The sequence below is a fragment of the Simochromis diagramma genome, unplaced genomic scaffold, assembly GCF_900408965.1.
Source record: "Simochromis diagramma unplaced genomic scaffold, fSimDia1.1 OVJJ01000432.1, whole genome shotgun sequence".
Taxonomy (NCBI): domain Eukaryota; kingdom Metazoa; phylum Chordata; class Actinopteri; order Cichliformes; family Cichlidae; genus Simochromis; species Simochromis diagramma.
In genome coordinates this window covers 350,859-374,067 of record NW_024387260.1, presented here as the reverse complement: position 1 = coordinate 374,067, position 23,209 = coordinate 350,859, and the positions used below count along the sequence as shown (strand labels likewise).

Genomic DNA, 23,209 nt, shown 5'->3' with positions numbered 1-23,209 from the left:
CTTTTATTGTATTTTCCTTGATTCTTTTATTCTTTTATTTGTTTTATTCTTTAGACCACATGATTTACATTTTTGCTATGCTCACAATTTAAAACTTGCTAAACATACTTAATCAATGACTTTTTCAGACACTGTTGTAAACATTTAAAATAAGTTAAAACAGGAGGGAATATGTTAGAGGAAAAATGATTCTATGTAACTTTACCTTCTTTTAAATGTACAAGCTGTGTTTAAGATAAGTAGTTTAGAAGTGTCTTTCAGATTTTCCCAGCAAGGACATATTGTCTCAGATTGTTTTATCTTTCTTAGCTCTCTGCTGACTAGACTAGAACCATATATGGAGTTGTTTTACTTTATCTGTTTATTATTTTCTTATCCTGTTCTCACTGTCTCTGTGCTCTGTGCCTATAAAAAATGCCAAGCCACTGTGCATGGTGTGAGTTGTTCTTTGCAGCTCACCCGTGCGCACGTTAAAGCATAAAAAGTAACTTTGTCTCATTGTGTCTTTATTTCTCCTGGGTTTTTTACAGAGTTTCCCCCCAACAACTTGTCTGGCAGGAAGACAAACATTTTGCTGAAAACAATGGGAGAGGAAAAGGTCGTCGGTAGCCACATTGTGTCTGGGTTGGAAATAAGCAGCTTAGACAGCAATGACTTCTTTGAGTTGCCAGAAATGTACAGTCACAGTGACATTCCTGCTTCTGCCGACAATTCAAGGTTCAAGGTTCAAGGTTCTTTATTTGTCACATGCATAGTTATACAAGTATAACACACAATGCTCCTTCTCAAGACTACGTGAACAGGTGGACCTATCTTCAGCAGGTGTCTATACCTAGGATTGAAGCAAAGATTGGACTGCTAATCGGGGCTAATGCACCTAAAGCTGTTGAACCTTGGCAAGTTATAGCCAGCGAGAATGGCGGTCCATATGCTGTGAAGACAAGGCTCGGTTTGACCATCAGCGAACCCCTCCAAGGAAGCAGTTCACAAAGGGCACCATGCGGACTGATTCAGGTTGCAGCAAACCGAATATCAGTTAGCAAACTGGATGAACTCTGGGACCAGCAGTTTAAAAGTAACTTCCCTGAGCGTGAAAGAAACGAGAAACAAGAAATGTCAAGAGAGGATTTGCAGTTTCTGGAGATAGCGACAGAGTCAGCTACTATTGTGGACGGACATTACAGCATCGCTCTGCCATTGCGGAACAAGCGCGTTAAGATGCCCAACAACCGCAAAGTGGCTGAGCAACGTGCCTTACACCTAAAGTGGAAGTTGGAGAGGAATACTTCATTCCACGCAGAATACTCGGCTTTCATGAGTAACATCATAACCAACGGTTACGCAGTGAAAGTGCCAGAACAGGACCTTGATCGTGACGATGGAAAGGTTTGGTACCTTCCGCACCACGAGGTTTACCATCCCAAGAAACACAAGCTTCGAGTGGTCTTTGACTGTGGAGCATCGTACAAAGGCACCACCTTAAATGATGAGCTGTTACAAGGACCAAATCTTACCAGTACCCTTCTGGGGGTAATTATCCGGTTCAGACAAGAAGAAGTGGTCATCATGGCAGATGTGGAAGCAATGTTCCACCAAGTAAAGGTGCCTGATGAGGATTCTGACCTTCTTCGGTTCCTGTGGTGGACATCTGGTGACATTACTCAGAATATGGTGGAGTACAAGATGGTGGTTCACATTTTTGGTGCAACTTCATCACCAAGCTGCGCCAGCTTTGCTCTGCGTAAATGTGCTGAAGACAACTGAGATCCAGCCAACAGCCAAGCGGTTGACACAGTCCTGCACAACTTCTATGTGGACGACTGTTTGAAGGCTGTGAGCTCAGAAGAGGAAGCCATACAGTTATACCACACTCTTAGAACTGTATGTCAGAGGGGTGGATTCAGGCTCACAAAATGGATAAGCAATAGCAGAGCAGTTCTGTCTGCTATTCCAGAAGAAGAAAGGGCATCGGAGGTTAAAGATCTCGATCTGGATCAGGACACACTTCCCATTGAGAGAGCGCTGGGAGTCCAATGGTGTATTCAATCTGACAGCTTCAGGTTCAAGATTGTAATGCCAGACAAGGCACCCACTCGGAGGAACCTCCTGTCCACTGTGAGTTCTGTCTACGACCCACTGGGTATCTTGTCACCAGTCACGCTTCAAGCAAAGAAGATTCTGCAAGAGCTTTGCAGGAGAAAGATTGGCTGGGATGTCATCATACCTGCAGACCTAGCTCACAAGTGGCTCAAGTGGAAGACCCAGCTCCGCCAGCTAGGGAAGATAAGCGTTCCAAGATGTTTTAAACCTGTGGGCTTTGGAGAGTCAGTATACAATCAGCTGCAACACTTTGCTGATGCCAGTGAAGAGGGCTACGGTACAGTAAGCTACTTGCTACAGAGGAACAGCCGTAACGAAGTCCACTGTGCATTCATGTTGGGAAAGGCAAGAGTGGCCCCACTTAAGCCCATTACAGTTCCCCGCATGGAACTTACCGCGGCAACCATGGCAGCACGCATAGACAGGGTTCTGACATCTGAATTGCAGCTTCTGCTCCAACCATCTGTATTTTGGTCAGATAGTACCACGGTACTCAAGTATATCAGCAATCAAACAAGTACATTCCGTACCTTTGTTGCTAACCGTGTGGATGCCATCTTGAAATGCTCCAGTCCAGAGCAATGGAGGTATATCAACACCTCACTGAATCCTGCCGACTTTGCATCAAGGGGGCTCCAAGCAGAGAGATTCATGCAGTCCCACACATGGTTACAGGGGCCGGACTTTCTCACCAAACCCATGGAAGATTGGCCAGAAGAAGTGCACCCAGTTGAAGGCCTGACTACAGATGACCCAGAGGTAAAGGGTAACCTGGTGTGTGCTAGTACAATCAAGGAATGTGAAGATGTAGTGCTGGAGTTCCTGCAGTACTTCTCATCCTGGTTTAAACTTAAAAGGGCAGTGGCATGGATGCTTAAAGTCAAGAGCATTCTGCTGCAATTGTGTCGAAAAAGGAAGGAGTTGTGTGCTCTTAAAACACAACCTGAAGTCGAGAGGGATATGGAAGGTTTCAAGGACAGCCTGTTTCAAGTGGACACCAACAAGCTAACGTTAGAGAACCTTGCGAAGGCTGAAGAAGCAATCATTCGCTACTGTCAGAGGAAGACATTTCCTAAGGAGATCAGCGCACTTTCTAAAGGTCAGGGGGTGAAGAGGACTAGTAGTCTTTTCAAACTGAGTCCAGTACTTGAACATGGCATCCTTAGGGTCGGAGGGCGACTCAGCAGAGCAGCACTACCCGAGGAGGCTAAGCGGCCAGCAATCCTGAGCAAGGATCTTCACGTCACGAAGTTTATCCTCAGAGAAATACATGAGAACTTGGCTCATAGTGGTCGCAATCATGTTATCTCCAAGTTGAGAACAAAGTTTTGGGTACCCGGTGCCAACTCTGCAGTACAAAAAATACTCGCTAGGTGTATTGCCTGTCGGCGTGAGCATGGAGTTGCAGGACAGCAGCAAATGGCCGACCTACCCCGAGACAGAGTTCTGCCAGATGACCCTCCATTTACTAACTGCGGAGTGGACTACTTTGGTCCGTTCGAGATCAAACGTGGTCGAAGTACGGTGAAGAGGTATGGAGTCATTTTCACCTGCCTAACTACTCGTGCAATACACTTGGAAATGGCAGCCTCGCTGGACACAGAAGATTCCTTCATCCATGCTCTCCGTCGCTTCATAGCCAGACGAGGCCAGATAAAGACCCTTTGTTCTGACAATGGAACTAACTTCATTGGTGCAGAGCGTGAACTTAAAAGAGCCATTGCTGAATGGAATGTGTCCAAAATTGAAGACCACCTAAAACAACAAGGCATTCAGTGGACGTTCAATCCTCCCTCAGGACCCCATCATGGAGGGGTTTGGGAGAGATTGATCAAGTCAGTGAAGAAAATCCTAAACGTTACCTTGAGGCTGCAGACACTGGATGAAGAGGGCCTGCATACACTTCTGTGTGAGGCGGAGGCCGTTATTAACAGTCGGCCAATAACCAAAGCGTCCAGTGATCCAAATGATCTGGAAGTACTCACTCCCAATCACCTGTTGCTGCTCAGGAACAAACCATCTCTTCCTCCCGGATTGTTCGACAGGCAAGATCTCTACGCAAGAAGAAGATGGAAGCAAGTGCAATACATGTCGGAAATATTCTGGAAACGATGGGCAAGGGAATATTTGCCGCAACTTCAAGAGAGGCAAAGGTGGACCCGTCCATCTCGCAACTTTTTAGTTGGAGACATTGTGCTTATTGTTGACGATACAGCCCCACGCAATTCTTGGATTACAGGGAAAGTAGTCCATACTATCTCAGACAAGGCTGGAATGGTGCGGCAGGTTAGGATCAAAACCAAGACGAGTGTACTGGACAGGCCCATTACGAAGATTTGCCTTCTGCAGGAATCGGACTGAAGTAATCAACTGCAGAGACTGAAGTTTGTGTACTTTGGCTCCACAAGTGTAATTTGGTAATTGTGTAATAGAGTCACAATTAGGGGCCGGTATGTGGGAGCCAAGTTAAGATAGTTCATATGTTTAGTATTTATATTTCGCTGTTGTTAAGCTTGTTTGTGTAATTAATAATTTTAGGAAATAGATGCATGTTTATGGTGGAACTAGGTTACGTAGTACCATGAATACATGTGCCTTACAGACTCGTGTTTATAGTACATATCAGGGCATCACGGATGTATGCAAATTAGTGCATGCGGTGTGGGAGAGGGGAGTGAGAGAAAAAGAGTTAACACAGCATAAGATATACGGGGCAGCAGGGTAGAACAGAGCCACACGGTTTTCCTACCGTAGTAGGTTATTTTGTTGAGGATAAGTTAAACCTGACCACTCCTGTAAGATGCAAAAACCGTGGAATAAATTTTTTGTTACATCTTTTCACATCGGAGTCCCGTGGAGTTCTTTTTCCTCTTCAAACTGACGTACGCGAGTGAATCACGGGAAAACTGGTCTCACGGCTCACACAGATGCTCTCTAATGAAAGCTGAGAGTCTACAAAGTAGCTTTTTTTCCTCTTCTTCTTTGACCTTTTGGTGTTGGTTAATGTACCGTGTGTGCACTGTGCTGTGCTGTGGGCCAACATGTGACCTACATTTTACAGTGGGGAACTACAGGGAACTGTAGACTGTCGATCGTGTGAGTCTCTGAGGCGGCCCACTTGCTGGGTAACTCAGCAGAATAATCTGAATGATCTTTTCAGGTCAGAAAACAAAAAAAGTTTGGAGGAACCTTTTAGCTTCCTCAAACGCTGCTGAGAGAAGTTCTTGCTAATTTGGTTGGAAAACAGCAACAGAACAAAACAGCAGTATCTACAGCACTGACCTGTGACTTTCAGCCTCACTTCTTTCTTCATCAGGATCTTCTTCCTCTTGTTGTAGACGGTGCAGGTGTAGGTGGAGTTGTCTCCATCTGTGGGGTATTTCAGGGTCAGACTGAGGTCTCCAGTTTTCAGCAGGTTTTGCTTCATTGCTGTTCGGCCTCTGTAATCCTGGTGCTGTTCTTCAGGCCAGTCAGAGCCGTTCTCATACACGTGGACCTTCCTGTTTTTCATGTCCTTCCACTCCACTTTAGCATCTTTAGGCAGGTGAACTTTGGTGAAGGGCAGCTGGACAGACTCCACCCCTGAATCCACCTCCACCTGACGGACTGAGAGACAGAGAGGAAGTGTTTTTGCAGGAGGAGAATGTAAAAAAAAAAAATTTGTGGTGCCCCCACCCAACACCATCAATGTCACTGGACGACATCATGAAAAGGACCACGAGGAGTACATGTACTTGAGTACATGTTTAATCTATTCATACTTTAATAACTTTAATGCAGAGGTGGCACAGATGGTAGAGCAGGTCACCTACTAACTGGAAGGTTGGTGGTTTGATCCCAGTCTGCTCCAGTATGCATACCTACTATCCTTGGGCACGGTACTAACCCAATGTTGTTCTGCGATGCATCCAGTATAAATGTGTGTGGATGGTTAGTTAAGAAAAGCGCGATATAAGAACCAGTCCATTTAGCATTTCTACTCTACCCTACTTTATACCAGTATTTTAAAATTATATAAGTACAGTGGAACCCCGACTTACGAATACCTCATTTAACGAAAAATTCAAGTTACAAAGGCACTTAACGAAAATATTTCTGCCTATGTTACGGCAAAATGCCCGAGTAACGAAATCCACTGTCTCTGATTGGCTGAGCCTACAATGCCCATAATGCCTTCCGAATCATGTGACAACCCCTTGGCTTTCGTACTTGCGCTTCGCTGTTCCACTTGAACGACGTATTGTTGTTGCAGTTAGCAATTAGCCTATAGCCTATCATTCACTCAAAAGGCGCGATGGGTGCTTCGACTTACGAAAGACCCTCGGGAACGAATTAATTTCGTAAGTCGGGGTTCCACTGCATTTAAAATTCTTAACAGCTGTAATTATCCAATCACATAATGCATATGACTGCAAAAAGTACCATTCTACACTACGACTGTATTTAGTGTCGGCACTCAGTATAAATCTATTGTAATTGAAGAACTTGTGCACTATTGAGCAGGTTCAGTTTGTACATTTTAAGTTGGGCTGAGTTCTTAAAAAATGTTGGAAGTTTCTAGAAATGCTTCTTCCATTTAAACATGTAAATATCTTTTTTAAGCAGATGAATGTTTCCACTTAGTTGTTAATCACTGACCTCTGACCTGTAGCACCACTTCCTTCTTCATCAGGATTTTTCTCTCCCTGCTGTAGACGGTGCAGGTGTAGATGCCTCCTTCTCCATCTGTGGGCTGTTTCAGGGTCAGACTGAGGTCTCCAGTTCTCAGCAGGTCTTCATTCATCTTCGTTCGGTCTCTGTAATCATGGTGCTGTTCTTCAGGTTGGTCAGAGCCGTTCTTATACACGTGAACCTTTTTATAACCGCTGTCCTTCCACTCCACTTTAGCGTCTTCAGGCAGGTGAAGTGTGGTTTTGCAGGGCAGCTGGACAGACTCCACCCCTGAATCCACCTCCACGGGGGGGACTGAGAGGACAACAAAGCACAACATGAGCTGTACGGACAGCAGCAGCAGCAGAGTTCAAAATGTTACAAATTGAAATGGAACAATTTTCTCTCCTTAATTGTATAAAGTGACATAAAGAGGAAGCCATACATCAACTCTATGCAGAAAAACTGAACCCAAGCTCATCTCAAGTGGACCAAATGACTGTTAAACCATGTGTGTGGTCAGATGAGTCCACGTTTAAGCCTGGTTCTCTGATTGAAAGAAACATCCAGATTGTTATAAACACGCAAACGCTTTGATGGTATGTAGGTATATCCATGGGTGGGCTGCATCATCATCAAGTGATTACAAACTGTCATTAAAAGCAAAGGTGATCTAACACAATGGTAAATATGCCTCTGCCCCAACATTTGGTGAGTATGTTGCAACCATCAAATTCTGAATTTGGGTATTTTCACCAACGTGCACCACGATGTCTTTGTTATTTCTCACTGGAAAGACATTTGAATTATTTGACATGAAGCAGGAATTCTAATTTTACATTTTATTTTAAAACCTACTCATTCATCTGTAACCTGACAGGGATAAAATATAGACGACAGAAAATTCAGATAAAAATATGGATCAGATGGTAAAGATGGAGACAGTGTGTACATCACTGAGTTATTATCAGGTCAGGATTAAATCTGTAGCCTACATCTTTCTTACTGTGATTCTGCTTTATCATTCACAACTGACTGAAGATGTACACAAAATAACAAACTAATCTCTAACTGGGATTTTAGTGTTTGTAAAAAAGTAAGTTTATGCAAATGTGCTTGACCTACAATGACAAAAAACCAAGGGATCAGTTTACCCTGCCTGGGATAAGTTCATCAGGGCAGCACCCTGGAGCCAGGACTGGAGAACACCTGGTGACACAATATGAGCTTGTCCTCCTGTAGGCTCACCACCCGTCAGAGATGCCATAGGGATCAGGTGGCAATCCATTAATTGACTACTCAGGCCGACTCTTGTGGCATGAACGTCGCCTCTCTGGTAAGGAAAGAGCCTGAGCTAATGCCTGAGGTTGGGAGATGCTGACTAGATATAATCAGTCTCACCTGAACACATACCTTGGGCTGTGGAACCAGTTTACTGGAGAGGGGCTCTTTTCACACTGGACTTGCCCTCAGGCAGTGGGCAGGGGTGGGTGTGTTGTATCTTGTCAACTTGGGGGTTTTCCGTAGAGATCCTGTGGGGGTGCTGCAAACCACTCAGTCCCTGTACAACCACAGTGAGAGTTTGGTCCACATCGCTGGCCATAAGTCGGAGTTGTTCCTGGTGGGTGATGAACTTTGCCGGGGCTGCCTGTTCATAACTTTTTCTTTCACTTTGGTGGCCTCAGGATCTCGTCTGGTTTTTGAGGAAAAAGTGGTTCTATTGGCTTCATCACATCTGAGAGGGGATGACCGATGGATTGGGGCTCTGCAGTAATGCGGACTCTGCATCGGTCCATCATGATGAAGAGAGAGCTGACCATGAAAACAAAGATGTTGGAGCCAGCTGAGGTGGATGCCTGCCGGGTGAAGTGTGCTGGGGATGTCCTACCTGCTACCCTGTGGCAGACCTGGAGAAATTACATCTCTCAGCTGGGCTGCGAACACCTCAGCTTAAACCTGGATGAGCAGCTGGAGGCGGCTGTGGGGAGATCTGGGCTTCTATACTTAGACTGCTGCCACCACCAAGAGTCCTGGATAAGCAGCAGAAATGGATGGATGGATGGATGGACGGATGGACGGACGGACGGATGGATGGACGGAAGATGTACTATGAGCTTAGATAGGGAGTTTATAAATGAGGAAATGACACCAAGAGCTTCCAGGGAGGAACTCTTACCATTAAAACAACGTTTTAAACAGAAGGCTGCTTATTTTGTTATTGTTCTGTTGTAAATACCATGTCACATTACCATATGGTAACTCTGACTTACAAGCAGGAGAATTATACAATTATTTTGATGCTATGAGGCTGAAAGGCTGAAACCTTCACTGAACACATCAACCTAAACTACCTGATTATTATCACAGAGGTCACTGGAATAACCTCAGAAATGAAGTAGAACACTGTCAGAGACTTTAGTTATTTTAAGACACACGCACGCACGCACACACACACACACACACACACACACACACCTCTGTAGAAGAGTTTCCATAAATATACTCCAAGACCCACAATGGCGGCGATGGCCAGGACAGCCAGGATCACCCAGGCCTCAGCTGGGAAAGTGTATGGCTCTGTGAGAACAAGAACAGAACGAGGTTTACATGGACACGATTATTGTGAACCAGTCTGAGCTGTATCAGGTCTGCTGCTCATTGAAGAGTTTCACTGGTTAAAGAATAAAATCAGTCAGAAAATACCTCCACCCAAACATCAGAGCACACTGAACACATCAGTCTGAATAACTCTTGTTCTAGTCGCTCTATAATGGGAGGGTGTGGCTGGGTTTCTGTTTGTTTTCCTCTTTTTTATTTCCCTACAGTTAGCAGGTGTACCTGTGGGCGGAGCTACTGTGGCCGGGGTTTGCTTCTCACAGCTGTGACTGGTTAATTCATCTAATCTATTATTGATCAATGTGTGAGTCTAAGACATAAAATTCCATCAATGTCAAAAATACTTCAGTCAGTATGATTTCAGTCAAATCCAACATGTTTATGTTAAAGCTGTTGCAGTGTTTTCAAATGATGGGCAGTGACTGTGCTCAAATATACTGGGTGATGGTGGCATTGATCATTTTTATTAAGAAATACTTTTCCACTCTGCTCGCCTCAGATGGTTTTTGGTGATAACCTCTTCAGTTTTAGAGAAAACCCTTTCACGCGGAGAGGCAGGGGTGATATAGATGATACCCACAGATCAGATCTTGTTGTACTCCAGCTACCAGGCATACAACAAAAACTTTACCTTGGAAAAACAAAATCAAGTTGTGGATATCATAGTAGTATCATAATCATAAACTACCATAATGTAAGATCTCTTGTGTTTTCCTTTCAGTTATCTGGCTTCGAGTAGTAATCCTGTTATTCTGTTGCCTCCTAACCTCACTCCTACAGTCCCACATAACTCCTGTTTGGTCTCTCAGAAGTGCTGCTCCTGCAAATCTCAAGCTTCCTGGATTTACTCACCTGGCCTCCTCGTCCACCTGCCTGCCCGCTCTCCACCTCCATCCTGCCTGCTCACCTCCAGTAATCTGTCCTTTCCCTCTCTGAACACTGTGATAATTATCACTGTTTCATTTCTACACATCTCTGATTTAGTTACCAGTTCTTCTTCTATATCTAACACTTGGTTTCTTATAGATCATCTTTGCTTTTCCTTTCAAGTAGAACCCTCACTAAAAGTTTGTTAACCCTGAAAATCCTTTCACTGTTTACATCATATTCAAAACAAAATGTGTGTCTTATAAATAGAAAATGAGATTTTTAAAAGCTAACTGAAAACATGAGCTGTAACTTCACCTTCAGGAAAACCTCATGGTAAAAACTAGGATTTGGTGTGTGCAGCTGACCTTTGACCTGCAGCTGAACATCTGTCAGTCTGGGTTCTTCTCCCCTCACTCTGATGGTGCAGGTATAGTTGCTGCTGTCAAAGATGTGGGGTTTCCTCAGAGTGAGGCTGAAGTCTCCAGTCTGCAGAGCGTCAGTCTTCATGGATGTTCGGTCTCTGTAACGCTGGTTTTGATCTGTCTGCTCGTCCTCTTCCTGCTGACGCTGGTGGACGGTTGGAGGATTGAGGTCGTAGCGGCTCCACACCACTGTGGTGGGTCCAGATACAAACGGGATGTGACAGGGCAGCAGGACTGACTCCGCCCCCTCGTACACCTCCATGGTGAAGACTTGGTGGGACACTGTGAGGACACAGAGACACATGAATCAGCTGTGTGCAGAGATAGCAAAAGGACAGACAGTCTGTACTTAAGTAAAAGTACAAATACGTGTGTTAAGAATAGTCCAGTAAAACTTGAAGTACTGATTTAACTTCTACAGTACTGGTTCTGAAATGTACTCAAAGTAGCTCTTTGATTAGTACATGAGAAACGTTTTCTGCATACAGTAAACTGTCTTGATGATGTCTTTATACTAGATGGTTGGAAGTTGGTATAAAGGTTAAATACAGTGAATGAATCTAAGTGTCATCTCTGCTACACTTGATGTGAGTGAACTCTGACCCTGAACAGCACAGCTGCTGTGCAGCAGTCACACACTGTTCTTTACTGTAAACTAATCACAGAAAGGTGAGCTAACCTGTTTATCCTGCAGTCATTTCTTGATGAGGTACCTCAGTGCTTTTATTGGATGATTTACAATATGAAAAAACATAATTTTCCTTCATATACAGATTTAATATCTGATGCCACAAATTAAAACTTAAAAATTTAAATTTATAGAACAGAACCAAATAGAAGAAAAATAGAATAGAAAAGAACACAACAGAATAGAATAGAACAGAATAGAGTCCGTCCGTTAGTCAAACCTCGGATACAGGAGGAACAATGCGGTTTTCGTCCTGGTCGTGGAAAACTGGTTGGGCAAACTCTCATGCACCCTCAAGTATCCTTAAATGGTAAATGGCCTGCATTTGTATAGCGCTTTTCAGCTTAAGAGGATAAAGAGCTGATCCAGTCTACACGTGTTGTGTGGACTTGGAGAAGCCATTCGACCGTGTCCCTCGGGGTGTCCTGTGGAGGGTGCTCCAGGAGTATGGGGTGTCTGGCTCATTGCTATGGGCCATTCAATCCTTACACAACCGTTGTAAGAGCTTGGTCCACATAGCCGGCAATAGGTTGGACTCGTTCCTGGTGGCTGAAGGACCCGTCCCATCCTGGCAACAAACTGTTCCAACTTCTGCAATCTGGTAGAAGGTTCCGCATCTTCCGGGCAAGGACAGAGAGACTCAAGAGGAGCTTCTATCCCCAAGCCATCCGTGCCCTAAACACACACACCCGCCCTCTCACATCATCTATAATTGACTGAGTCAGGACTCTCTTCCAGACACTAAACCAAGGAACAATGTACATTTCAATTCCTTTAATTTTAAATATGTTTATATTGTCTATCCTGTAAAATAGTCAGATGTCTATTCATATTAATGTACAGAATTCACCTGCTTGCTGCTACTACTGCACATTCACCCAGTGTATATACTATATGTCTGTATATATATATATAATGTTCTTCCTCTACACCCCCCCCAATTTTTGCACATGTCGAGGAGCGTGTCAGGCTACATTTCACTGTGTGTTATACTTGTATAACTATGCATGTGACAAATAAAGAACCTTGAACCTTGAACCTTGTGATGGGCTCCGCCAGGGCTGCCCTTTGTCACCGATTCTTTCCATAATTTTTATGGACAGAATTTCTAGACGTAGCCAAGTGGCGGAGGGCTTTCACTTGGGTGGTCTCAAACTCTTATCTCTGCTTTTCGCAGATGATGTGGTTCTGTTGGCTTCATCGGGTGATGGCCTCCAGCTCGCACTGGAACGGTTTGCAGCCGATTGTGAAGTGGTGGGAATGAGAATCAGCAACTCCAAATCTGAGGCCATGGTCCTCAGCCGGAAAAAGGTGGAGTGCCCACTCCGGGTCAGGGACGAGTCCTTGCCCCAAGTGCATATAAATATCTCGGGGTCTTGTTTTTACGAGTGACGGGAGAAAGGAGCGGGAGATTGGTGCTGAGGCTGCAATAGAGCAGATGCTGCACTGCTCTGCTTAGGCTGCTGCCCCCGCGACCCAGCTAAGCGGAAGAAGATGGATGGATGGAGAATAGAATGGAACAGAATCAAATAACATAGAATAGAAAAGAACAGAATACAACAGAAAACAAACACTAAATAATAGAATGAAACAGAAATAGAACCAAAAGCAAATTGAACAGAACAAAATAGAACACCAAAGAATAGAAAAGAATAGAATAGAAAATAATAGAATAGAATAGAATAAAGTAGAATAGAATAGGGAGCCATTATGATCAGTTTTGATGGCCACAGCGTCAGAACCTAATGTTAACAGTTTGGATGTTGGGTTAGAGTCTCTAACGTCTGATAATCGTCTGTTTCCTGTTGCTGTCTTTGGTGTCTCTGTAAGTCAGACCTTTCTGTGCTGCTCACACCTGAAGCTGTTTGGACCTCCTGCTTTAGTTCTTATGAATGTGTGAGGACATTTATGAACAGTGAGGCTGAACTCAGTCTGGAGATAAACAGCAGAGTGGAGGTTTGTCCTCGATGAAGACTGAAGCTGTTCACACAGTCTGATGACAGCTGAGCCTGAACATCTGTGTAAACAGCTACAACAAAGGTTAAACAGTCAACAGTCTTTCTTGGTGTGTTGCTGACCTTTGACCTGCAGCTCTACTGCTGTCAGTGTCCGTTCATTTCCAAATGCAGTGATGGTGCAGGTGTAGGTGCCGCTGTCAGAGGTGATGGGGTTCCTCAGAGTGAGGCTGAAGTCTCCGGTCCTCAGAGAGTCCGTCTTCATGGACGTTCTTCTCCTGTAACGCTGGTTTTGGGCTCTCAGTTCATCTCCTGCATCATTACGCTGGTGGACGATTGGAGGACCGAGGTCATGGCGGCTCCACATCAGAGTGGGAAACGCAGGTACAGAAGAGTCCTGACAGAGCAGCAGGACAGACTCCACCCCCTCATACACCTCCAGAGCAGAGGCATGCTGGGAAACTGAGGACACAGAGACAGAAACATGAACGCTGCATCAGTTCACTCAGAGAGCTTTCAGAGTTTGGAGTCCACACAAATATAAGAGGACATAAAACATCTGTCCTCAGGTCAATAATGAGATCTTCTGTCTTCAGATGTTATTAGAGCTGAACTGTTAGACTGCAAAGCACAGTCTTGTTTTATTGTACAAATAGAAATGTTTTGTTATTGTAAATAGGTTTTTCTTATTCCACAGGTGAAGCTTTCACTACGTTTCCCCCTTTTAAAAAATATCAGTGGTTCAAACAGATCAGATCCAAGCATCCAGAGCCATCACTGCAGCAGAAAATAGAACAAAGACCTTAAAGTTAATCCACCTTATGAAGGAGCTCAGTCAGACTGACTCTGAGATTCTGTGTAAATGTGTGAATTAACTGATGTCTGCATAGTAAAAACTGTTGCCACGGCTAACATTAGGTTTTGTTTTGGTTCAACAGCTTAATGTGACCTTTGACAGCTGCACATCGTCCTCTCCAGCTACAGCCTAGTGTTTGTGTAGAGCGATATTTTAAATATAAAAATGTGTTTATATCGTTTAACTATCAGTGTGGCTGGTGGATCTAAACATGCAGCACAATGTCAGACAGCACCTCCCATCATCGCCACATCAGCATTACAGAGAAACAGTCAGTAAATCTTGCTCCATCCAGCACCACAGTGACATATATGTGCTGGGTGGTGGTGGGTGGTGATAGCCACTGACAGCAGAGATGTGTGCTTACATGTTAGGAAGAGCTTTCTACATCGCTTAGTGCTGATCTGCTATTTTCAACATCTCTCTGTGCGACTCACACAGAGAGGGATCAGGTGGTGCTGACGTAGTTTGATCATCTGCAAGGTGTCGGAGCAACTCTGCTTACCTCTGCTTCACCAACACTGTTTCTCTCTCTGAGCGACTCTGCTGGGGAGACACTGGTCAGGTCGCTTGGAGATCATTTAGGCGTTTGAGTTTTCAGTACTTGTGTGTAACACCAGTGTTTCCAGGTTTTTAGGGGGGCTCAGCCCTCAATCATGATGCTGTGCAGACGATGCTTTGCAATTGCTGTTACAATGTTACCTTTTAAAGAAACTCATTTACCTGTATGACCTGTTGTAGTGTCTAACAATTCAGAATGCATGATCACAGATTTCAGTATAATACACCAGCTTTAAGGTGGAACCTTTAGTTATTAAATCTGAGCCAAAAGCTTGATGTTCAGTTCCATGTTGAACTGGATTTTCCAAAAAGGTTTAAGAATAATTTGTAATAAAGCAGATGAAGAGAAACTTGCACAACATTGTTTCAGTCTCCTTAGTCCAGTCCACCAAATATAGTCATTAAAGCAGCATTAACCAACACAGACACTTGAAAGTCTCCCTGTTAGGATGCCTGGGTCGTTGACCCAGGGTTTTTGAGTTTATTATATTATTTATCATTTCTAGTCTTTGGGTTTTTGTTAGAGTTCTTTCTTATGGTTTATGTCTCTGTGTAATCCTTAGTTGCTGTCTCCCCTGTCTGCTATATCCCCGTGTCCAGTCAGTGTCTGTCTGCCCTGGTCCCACGTCTCTGTTCCCTCTGTTGTAGTGCCTGCCTGTGAGTCTGTGTCTGTAAGTTCAGCCTGTGTTATGTTTCCTGTTTTATTTTGAAGGTCCATGTCTGATGTTAATGTATCTGGTTTTGCTTCCCCTTGTCTCGTTAGGCCTGATTTGCCCCAGCTGTGTTTCCCTCCTGTTACTCGTTCCCTGATTGCTCCCTCTGTGTATTTAAGCCCTGTGTTTTCTTCCATCCTTGTTGTGATCTACCCTCATTCATGCTGTGTGTTCTTTCTTTCTTTCTTTCTTTCTTTCTTTCTTTCTTTCTTTCTTTCTTTCTTTCTTTCTTTCTTTCTTTCTTTCTTTCTTTCTTTCTTTCTGCCTGCCTGCCTGCCTGCCTTTTCGAGTTTTGTTACGTTTTGCTCTTTATTTGTTTAGGATCCTAATAAAGATGTCCTGTTGTGTCATGTCAATAAACTTTAAGTTTGTAGCTGAGCTCCATGTGTGAGATCACTCTGAATCACTGAGTTACAGAGTACTGAATTATAATATCAGTGTAACTACTGGTGAGATAACGAGGTGCTGTTGCAATTTGACTCCGTTATATTCTCATCACTGTGAATATAAGTGAGTAACTGCATTGAGGGTTATTTAATTATAGCAGGAAAATAATAACATTGGTCATTTTTCAACATGTACTTCAGAGTGGTTTGGTCCTGCTTTTACCATTTCATAAATTATGCATTCTTGACTCCTTTCCTCACATCTTAGTTCCTACAAACACTGATGTGAGTGCAGGAGTCAAAGAAAAAAATAACACATCCTGAAGTTTGACACAAATGCACAGATTTGTTATATTTGTTATAATCTGGCAGCACATTTTCTAATATGAGTTTATGAAGGTTTTCACACATTAACACCATTAAACTGTTTTTCTTTGGTTTTCATTACTGAGAGGATTTTCTGATTTAATGATCAGCATCTTTCATCTCACAGGTGCACAACTGAAACCAGCTGACAGTATTCAGGCCCCGCCCACAGCACCACAACAGTCTCTACACAGCATATGATGATCTCAGCTACAGCCCAGAGACCTAATGTGCCCACTTATACTGTAACTCAGCTACAGATCTGACAGGTATTCTATGGTGGAGATGTCACAGCACACCTGAAATCTGGACCACACATTAACGACCTGTGGCTGAACATAGGAAACAGACTCAAACTGAGTCAAACAGTTTCCTGAAGTCTGTGATCCATTCATGAAATTACTGTTCAGTCAGATGAACAAAAAAAAGGCACAAACCTGCACAACAACACACACGTATATTCTCACACCTTGGTGAGTGCATCTAATTGACGTAATGCTTTCACTGGCCGCTGACTGTAACCATCAAAAGTGAATGACTAAACCTAACCCTGACCTAATTCTAACCCTGAGACTAAAACCACATTTTGAGTCTCAAACATGCCTTCAAGCTTGTGGGGACAGGCATTTGGTCCCCACAAGAATGGTGGCACGACAATTTTCTGTCCTCATAAAGATGTCTAAAAATGTACACACACACACACACACACACACACACACACACACACACACACACACACACACACACACACACACACACACACACACACACAGAACCAAGTTTCCTTTGGTCACATATGAAATGTGAGTCCGAGCTTCAGCTACACAACAACACACACAGCAGCTGATTGTAACATGAGCTCATCTGAAAGCCACCAAGAAGAATCCAGAGATTTGAAAGTTGCTGCTTTGGATTGTTAGTTTGATCTGAATCAGAATCCAGTGTTTGATGGAAATCTCCTCCTGCTGCACTTCAACACATCAAAGAGAGAGAGATGAAAGAAAAGCTGATGATGAGAGCAGAGAGAGGAAGGTGTACTTACCGTGCAGGAGGATCACAAACACCACAAACATCTTCATGTTCCTGTCAAACTCAGAGACTCTTTAAAAGCCCTTCAGGACATCAGCTCACAGCAGCTTCACTTTCCTCTGCTGATCATCTACTGACACTCTCACACTGCTTCACTGTCACAGCTCAGAGTTCAGCTTCACACTTTGTTAAAGCACATCTGTGGAATGAAGTCCGGCCGGCCACAGATCACTTCTGAGGAAAGAGGAGGACGTCGGCTTTCCTCGTAGTTTCACGCTCGAGCGCTCCGGTTGGAGGCGGCTGCTGCGGCCTCACCCTGACACGCACAAAGCTCCGCCTTCAGTCCTGACGCTGAAACATCCACTGTAGCTACAATGATGCAGATGTGACCCTCAGCAGCTGGATTTCCTCTCCATAGATGTGTTTCCATGCAGATCATGGACATAAAGCAGCTCCAGGATGAAGAGTGTGAAAGAACTTCTTCCACTACAGTATTCATTACAGCACTGTGGCACTCCACAAACCCTCACACTGTCTCAATCCCTGTTTCCAGTTTGACTGAGAGAAGGCCTGAAGCTCAGCCAATCACAGGACAGGAAGTGATCAGCTGACACAGTGATTTGAAGCTGTCAGGGTGAGGCTGCTTCATGCAGGTGTGAAACTATGAGGAAGCTGAACGCCTCCTCTTTCCTCAGCAGTGATCTGTGGCAGTCTGCCATCATGTTTGGCTGCTCACACTAAGGCTACGTCCACACCTACTTTGGAAAACTGAGATTTTCTGTTTGTGTTTGTAAAGAAAATCTCGCCAAAAACGCAGTCAAACACGGTCAAGAACATGTCAAATCCACGCCGTGTAGAAATGTTGGCCAATCAGGAGTCTAGAAGCCTGGGAGGGAAAGAGTGAGCAGGTTTGATGCAAAGCTGAAGTACTTCTGAAAAGTGTTTGTGTTTTTAAGTGACTTCATCAAATGTTAATAACCAAAATCAGCACTCTGGCTGCTGCAGACTCACAACTTAGGAATGAACAAATACATACAACATGCATAAATTTAAATTAAATACAAATTAAATTCATTAAAAACCGACAACGACGTGGCGTCTGGATTTAGGTTGTGAGAGCGTCTGTGTTGACTCTGTTCACTCTGACGTCTTTGTAAATGGAGGGACAGTAACTGTGTGTGTACATGTACGTGTGTAAAACTGCAGATAGATTAACAGCAACAGTATTTTGTGTTTATCCACCATTGTAGAAATTCATCTCATGTAAACAATAACGTGGCGCACAGCGGCACGTCAAAAAAGGCGCACACCTTTGACGTTGCGTGACTAAATCTCTGTTTTCCTCGTCAACACGTAAAAGCAAAAACTGAGTTATAAAAATCTCAGTTTTCAGTGATCAAAACGGCGTTTACGTGTGGACGAAAGGTGCAAACGCATAGAAAAGTAGCAGTAAGTACTTAAGTACAATTTTCAGGTATCTGTACTTTACCTGAGTAGTTTTTTTTCTAACTACTTTTTACTCCCTACAATTTTAAACACATATCTGAACTTTCTACTTCTTACATGTGTTGTGATTTTCCCAAGTGCATCATTACTGCTTTTGCTATAATGGTCATATTTTATTAGACATTTATTAGGAGTTTTTATTTTGAGTTATTAGAATCAGAACAGAAAAGAAAAAGAAGAAAGAAATTGGTGAGGAAGTTTACAGAAGGAGAGGGAGAGAAAAACACTGAGGATCTGCTCCAAACCTGCCTAAATAAACAAAAACCCAACAAGCGCCCCCCTCACCCCCAAGCAGGGGCCTGACAGAGCCAGGGGGGCCAGGCCCCACCAAGCAGCCATTAGCCAGAACACACCCGAGCACCAAGAACCACCAACTCACCAGAGGATGGGGCACCAGCCACAGACAGAGTGTGTTGGGGGAAATAGTGTCTATTTTGATAGTTTATTAGAGATTTCCATCATGAATTCATTGTGGAAACTGAGCACAAGTTAAAGACCAAACACAACTAAATGTGTTTATCATCCAAATATAAAAGGGTGTTCTAATAATATGTGGCGCCTGTTAAAACCTGCCTGGTGACAGATGACACTGACAGTAATCTGCTGATGATTGAACTGCAGATTTAATGCAGGAATATTTCCTGTTTGAACTCTTCAGGGACCCGTGTATTTCCTGAGCAAACACTCTTCTCCTCATGCTGCTGCTGTGCTGGCAGCTTTAAGATGCAACAATAAATATTTCTATTGATTTGCACAGAAAGCTTTGAAAAAGCAACAGAACAATAAAAGCAGCAGCAGCTCTGACTGTGTTCATACCAACTTAAATATGTCAAAGTCAGGTTTCTGTTTAAAACACTGAATGTTTGAGTTACAAATACACAGATTTAACTACATTAACTTAACTGTGGTGTAAAAACTGGATTCATTGACTGCTATGTAGCAAACATAGAGCTCAGTTTAACACACAGAGTAGAAAGGTCTGTATAAGAATGAAGCTGCTGATGCAGGACTGAACACAGTATGAGGAATAAAGGACTTTTCTATGGTTTCCTTTAACTGTTGCTAGCTTGCCATATTTATGCCTCACTATTAGCAACTTGTAAGACATGCGCTATTTAGCCAATTCTGGGTCTGCAGTGACCCCTTGTGGACATTGTGAGATGTTGCTTGTGTTGAGTAGATGATGTGTTGTGATTGTTTTCCTAGTTATCTATGACTCTGCTAATTATAAAATTGTCCATTTCTGTTTCCAGAAAACCATGTTTATAGTCACACGTGCTGTTTGCTATAAAACAAGAAGTTCAAGTTTGGCTGCACCGAACTCAGATTCAGCCTCACAAACATTTTCATGTAAACAAATCTTTTGTGGGACTTAATTAAAGACAATTAACAAACTCCTGGACTGCTGCAGTCTCTCTGACAGAACACTTAGACCAGACTTGTGTCCCCAGTATAAATATATTTTACAAACATCCTTCAAAGAGCTACTTTTTACTTTCTTATTTGAAGTACATTTCAGAACCTGTACTTTTTTACTTTTACTTGAGTAAAGAAGTTGAATCAGTACTTTTACCTTTACTAGAGTATTTTTAATAGTAGTATTTATAGACTTATGTCTACAAAGTCTATTTGTGGACTTAAGTACTGAATGTCTGTACTTTGCCAACTCTCCTCATGTCCTGATGTGTTTACCTGTCCAAGCTGCACAGGTGAGTCTGACTCTGTGAGCTCAGCAGGATTCAGCCTGAAGCCTCTGCAGTGAGACAGCAGCCTGACCCTCACACTCAGCTTTTTATTCTGCTTCTTATTACACTTAACCTCCTAAGACCTGAACTCTTCCACAGCATGCATTTTTAATTTCTCTTTGATATTTGGGAATATTGGGGCCTGATGAATGTAAAAACAAAGAATTACCAGATTTTTTTTTACCTTATTTTTGTTTTTAAGAAAAATAGGAGCCACATATGAGGAAATTCGTTTAAAATTTTGATGGAACAGTAGCAGTATAATGTCCTCGTAAGTGGATATCAGGCCCTTGTAGAGCAAAATTGAGTATTTTGGTCTAAATAACCCAAAATGTGATGTCCACATATGTGGACGGCAGGTCCTAGGAGGTTAATGGTCTGTGTTTGATATGTGACTCACTTATATATTTCTCATTGTTTTAATCCACAGCTCAGACTGTTCTTTTAAACTAAACCAATCGTTTCCTCCTCTTGCTGTCAGTGTGGTTACTGAACATGGACTCTGATCTCTGAGTGAGAGCAGCACAGACTGAATACCAGGATAACAACCTGACATACTGTTTGGTTTTTACATGTATTATTATTAGGGCTGTCAGTGTTAACGCGTTAACATGAATTAGCCCACGTTAACGCACTAGCCACTCAGCAAAGACCAAACAGACCCCTGGATGGGCTCAGCCAGCAGGGGGGCTTCTGCAGAAAGGACAAACTTTGGACAAACTGCCCAAAATGCAGTGACAGAGACATTTCAGGGATTTTGAGTCAGTCTGCGCTCCAGATGGATTAATTGTTAATTGTGTTAGTCATGATGATGGCATTAACGTGTTAATGTGGCTTAAATGCGTTAACGCTGAGTAACTCCTTATACGGATTGATCTGTGTTAACTTGTTAATGTGAATTTGCCCATTTTAATGTGTTAACACTGACAGCCCTGATTATTATTATTATATTCTTTTTTTTGCCTGTCCCGTCCGGCAGTGTAGCAGGACAGGACGAGAATGAGAATTATTGTCTGAAGGCCAAAAAAACAGAATTATTTTTCTAAGTGCATCATTATTGCTTTGGCTATAATGGTCATATTTTATTAGAAATTTATTAGGATTTTTTATTTTGAGTTATTACTATCAGAACAGAGAAGAGCGTCTGAAGAAAAGAAAGAAACTGGTGAAGATGTTTACAGAAGGAGAGGGAGAGAAAAATAGAGATGGAGAAAAAACACTGAGGATCTGCTCCAAACCTGCGTAAAACACACACACAAAACAACAACAGAGAAACCGTGGCAACAACCAAGATATGTACAAGTACCAGTAAATGATAACATTAAATGTTACTGAGCAGCACACAGGACTACATGATACGTTTAGAGGCAGCAGCCAACCAAGATAGTGTGTGTCTGTGAGTACGTGTGTGTGCACCTGTGTGTGTGCACCTGTGTGTGCGCGCTTGTGTTCAGACGGTTTCACCATGTAACTGTCTAATAGTAGGTATGTGGAGCCATAGCCCCCCCCCCCCCCCCCCCCACTGTAGGAGATGAAGCAGGCATGGAGGAGATGCAGGCCCCAGATATCTAGATGCCCCCAGAGTACGAGAGTCCAAAGAGGCTCACCGCAGGGGGAATCGCACTACCTACTCAGAAAAGACCAAGGCAGACCCCTGGACGGGGGTCAGCCAGCAGACACAGTGCAGAAGCCCCAGGGGGCCTCGGCAACGAGCCAGCAGGCCACACCAAGCAGATGCCGGGAGTGACTCAGTACACACCCGAGCACCCAGCCCTGGACAGGTGGACTAAGGGTCCACCAGTGAGACATGAAGTTAAAGACCCAGGGTCCTGATCTCCATGGATGGAAAACAGAGAAATTTAATCAAGTGGAAGATCTTTCAGACTCATTGATCCAGCTCATTCTTTGGATATAATCAGAACTATTAATCAGCATCATTTTGTATTTCTTTTGAAAATCAGACAAACACAAAAGCATTATTATATTTTGAAAAATACTGACAGCCACCAGTGCTCCCCTCAGCCTCCCAGTAGATGCAGCTGTGGTATAAATGTCAAAATCCTGCATCACTGTGTTCTTGTGTATTGTTCACAGATACTCATGAGAGTAAAGAGTAACTTGATTATTTAAAATTCCCTAATGCACCAAAGGTTAAATAGATCATATATATAGTGATCCGTGTGTAAATAATTGTTGAGAATACATTTTTAAAACTCAAATGAAGCTGGGACTCAAACAGCAGAACATTTTTATACCACATTTGTCTTTTTTAATTCCTTGAATATAATGGTAACTTTAAAAATTACATTTATTATTATTATTATTATTATTATTATTATTATCATCATCATAACAACTGAAAAAGCTTCTCGGATGAGAGGTGAAACGTCTTCAAGTAAACTTAAAGATGTCCAGAGTCTTTCTTTCCAAGCTCCTTAGACTAGGATGACTGAGAACCTTCACAGACATTCCTGATTGTTATTATTTGCTTTCTTTCATATTTATGCCTTTTAGTGTTTTTATTTAATTGTTCACCTGGTTTACTAAGTTGTATTTGACATTTCTGTTCAGCTGGAGCTTACAGACAGATTTACATTTCCAAATATCACCGTGTTTATTTCCGGTTTGTTGTCACCGTTGATCAGGTGCACCTGTGCTGTGTTTACTGCGGAGAAACGGAGCTCAGAGGGCTGAATGAGCTCGGCTCAGACCGGAAACAGTGCAGACACGAGGCTACGTTAGCATG

At 43.1% G+C, this 23,209-nt stretch overlaps 1 protein-coding gene across 1 annotated transcript in view; it reads right to left on the bottom strand.

Moving 5' to 3' along the window:
* The window catches only part of LOC120715333, a 70,679-nt gene that overhangs the window by 28,739 nt on the left and 18,731 nt on the right, over positions 1 to 23,209 (bottom strand). The window contains exons 3-7 of the mRNA XM_040002251.1: positions 13,425 to 13,763; positions 10,602 to 10,940; positions 9,226 to 9,327; positions 6,739 to 7,065; positions 5,383 to 5,706 (exon numbers count right to left, since the gene is read on the bottom strand). Coding sequence (XP_039858185.1) covers positions 5,383 to 5,706; positions 6,739 to 7,065; positions 9,226 to 9,327; positions 10,602 to 10,940; positions 13,425 to 13,763 — 1,431 coding nt within the window. The remainder of the gene's footprint in view (positions 1 to 5,382; positions 5,707 to 6,738; positions 7,066 to 9,225; positions 9,328 to 10,601; positions 10,941 to 13,424; positions 13,764 to 23,209) is intronic.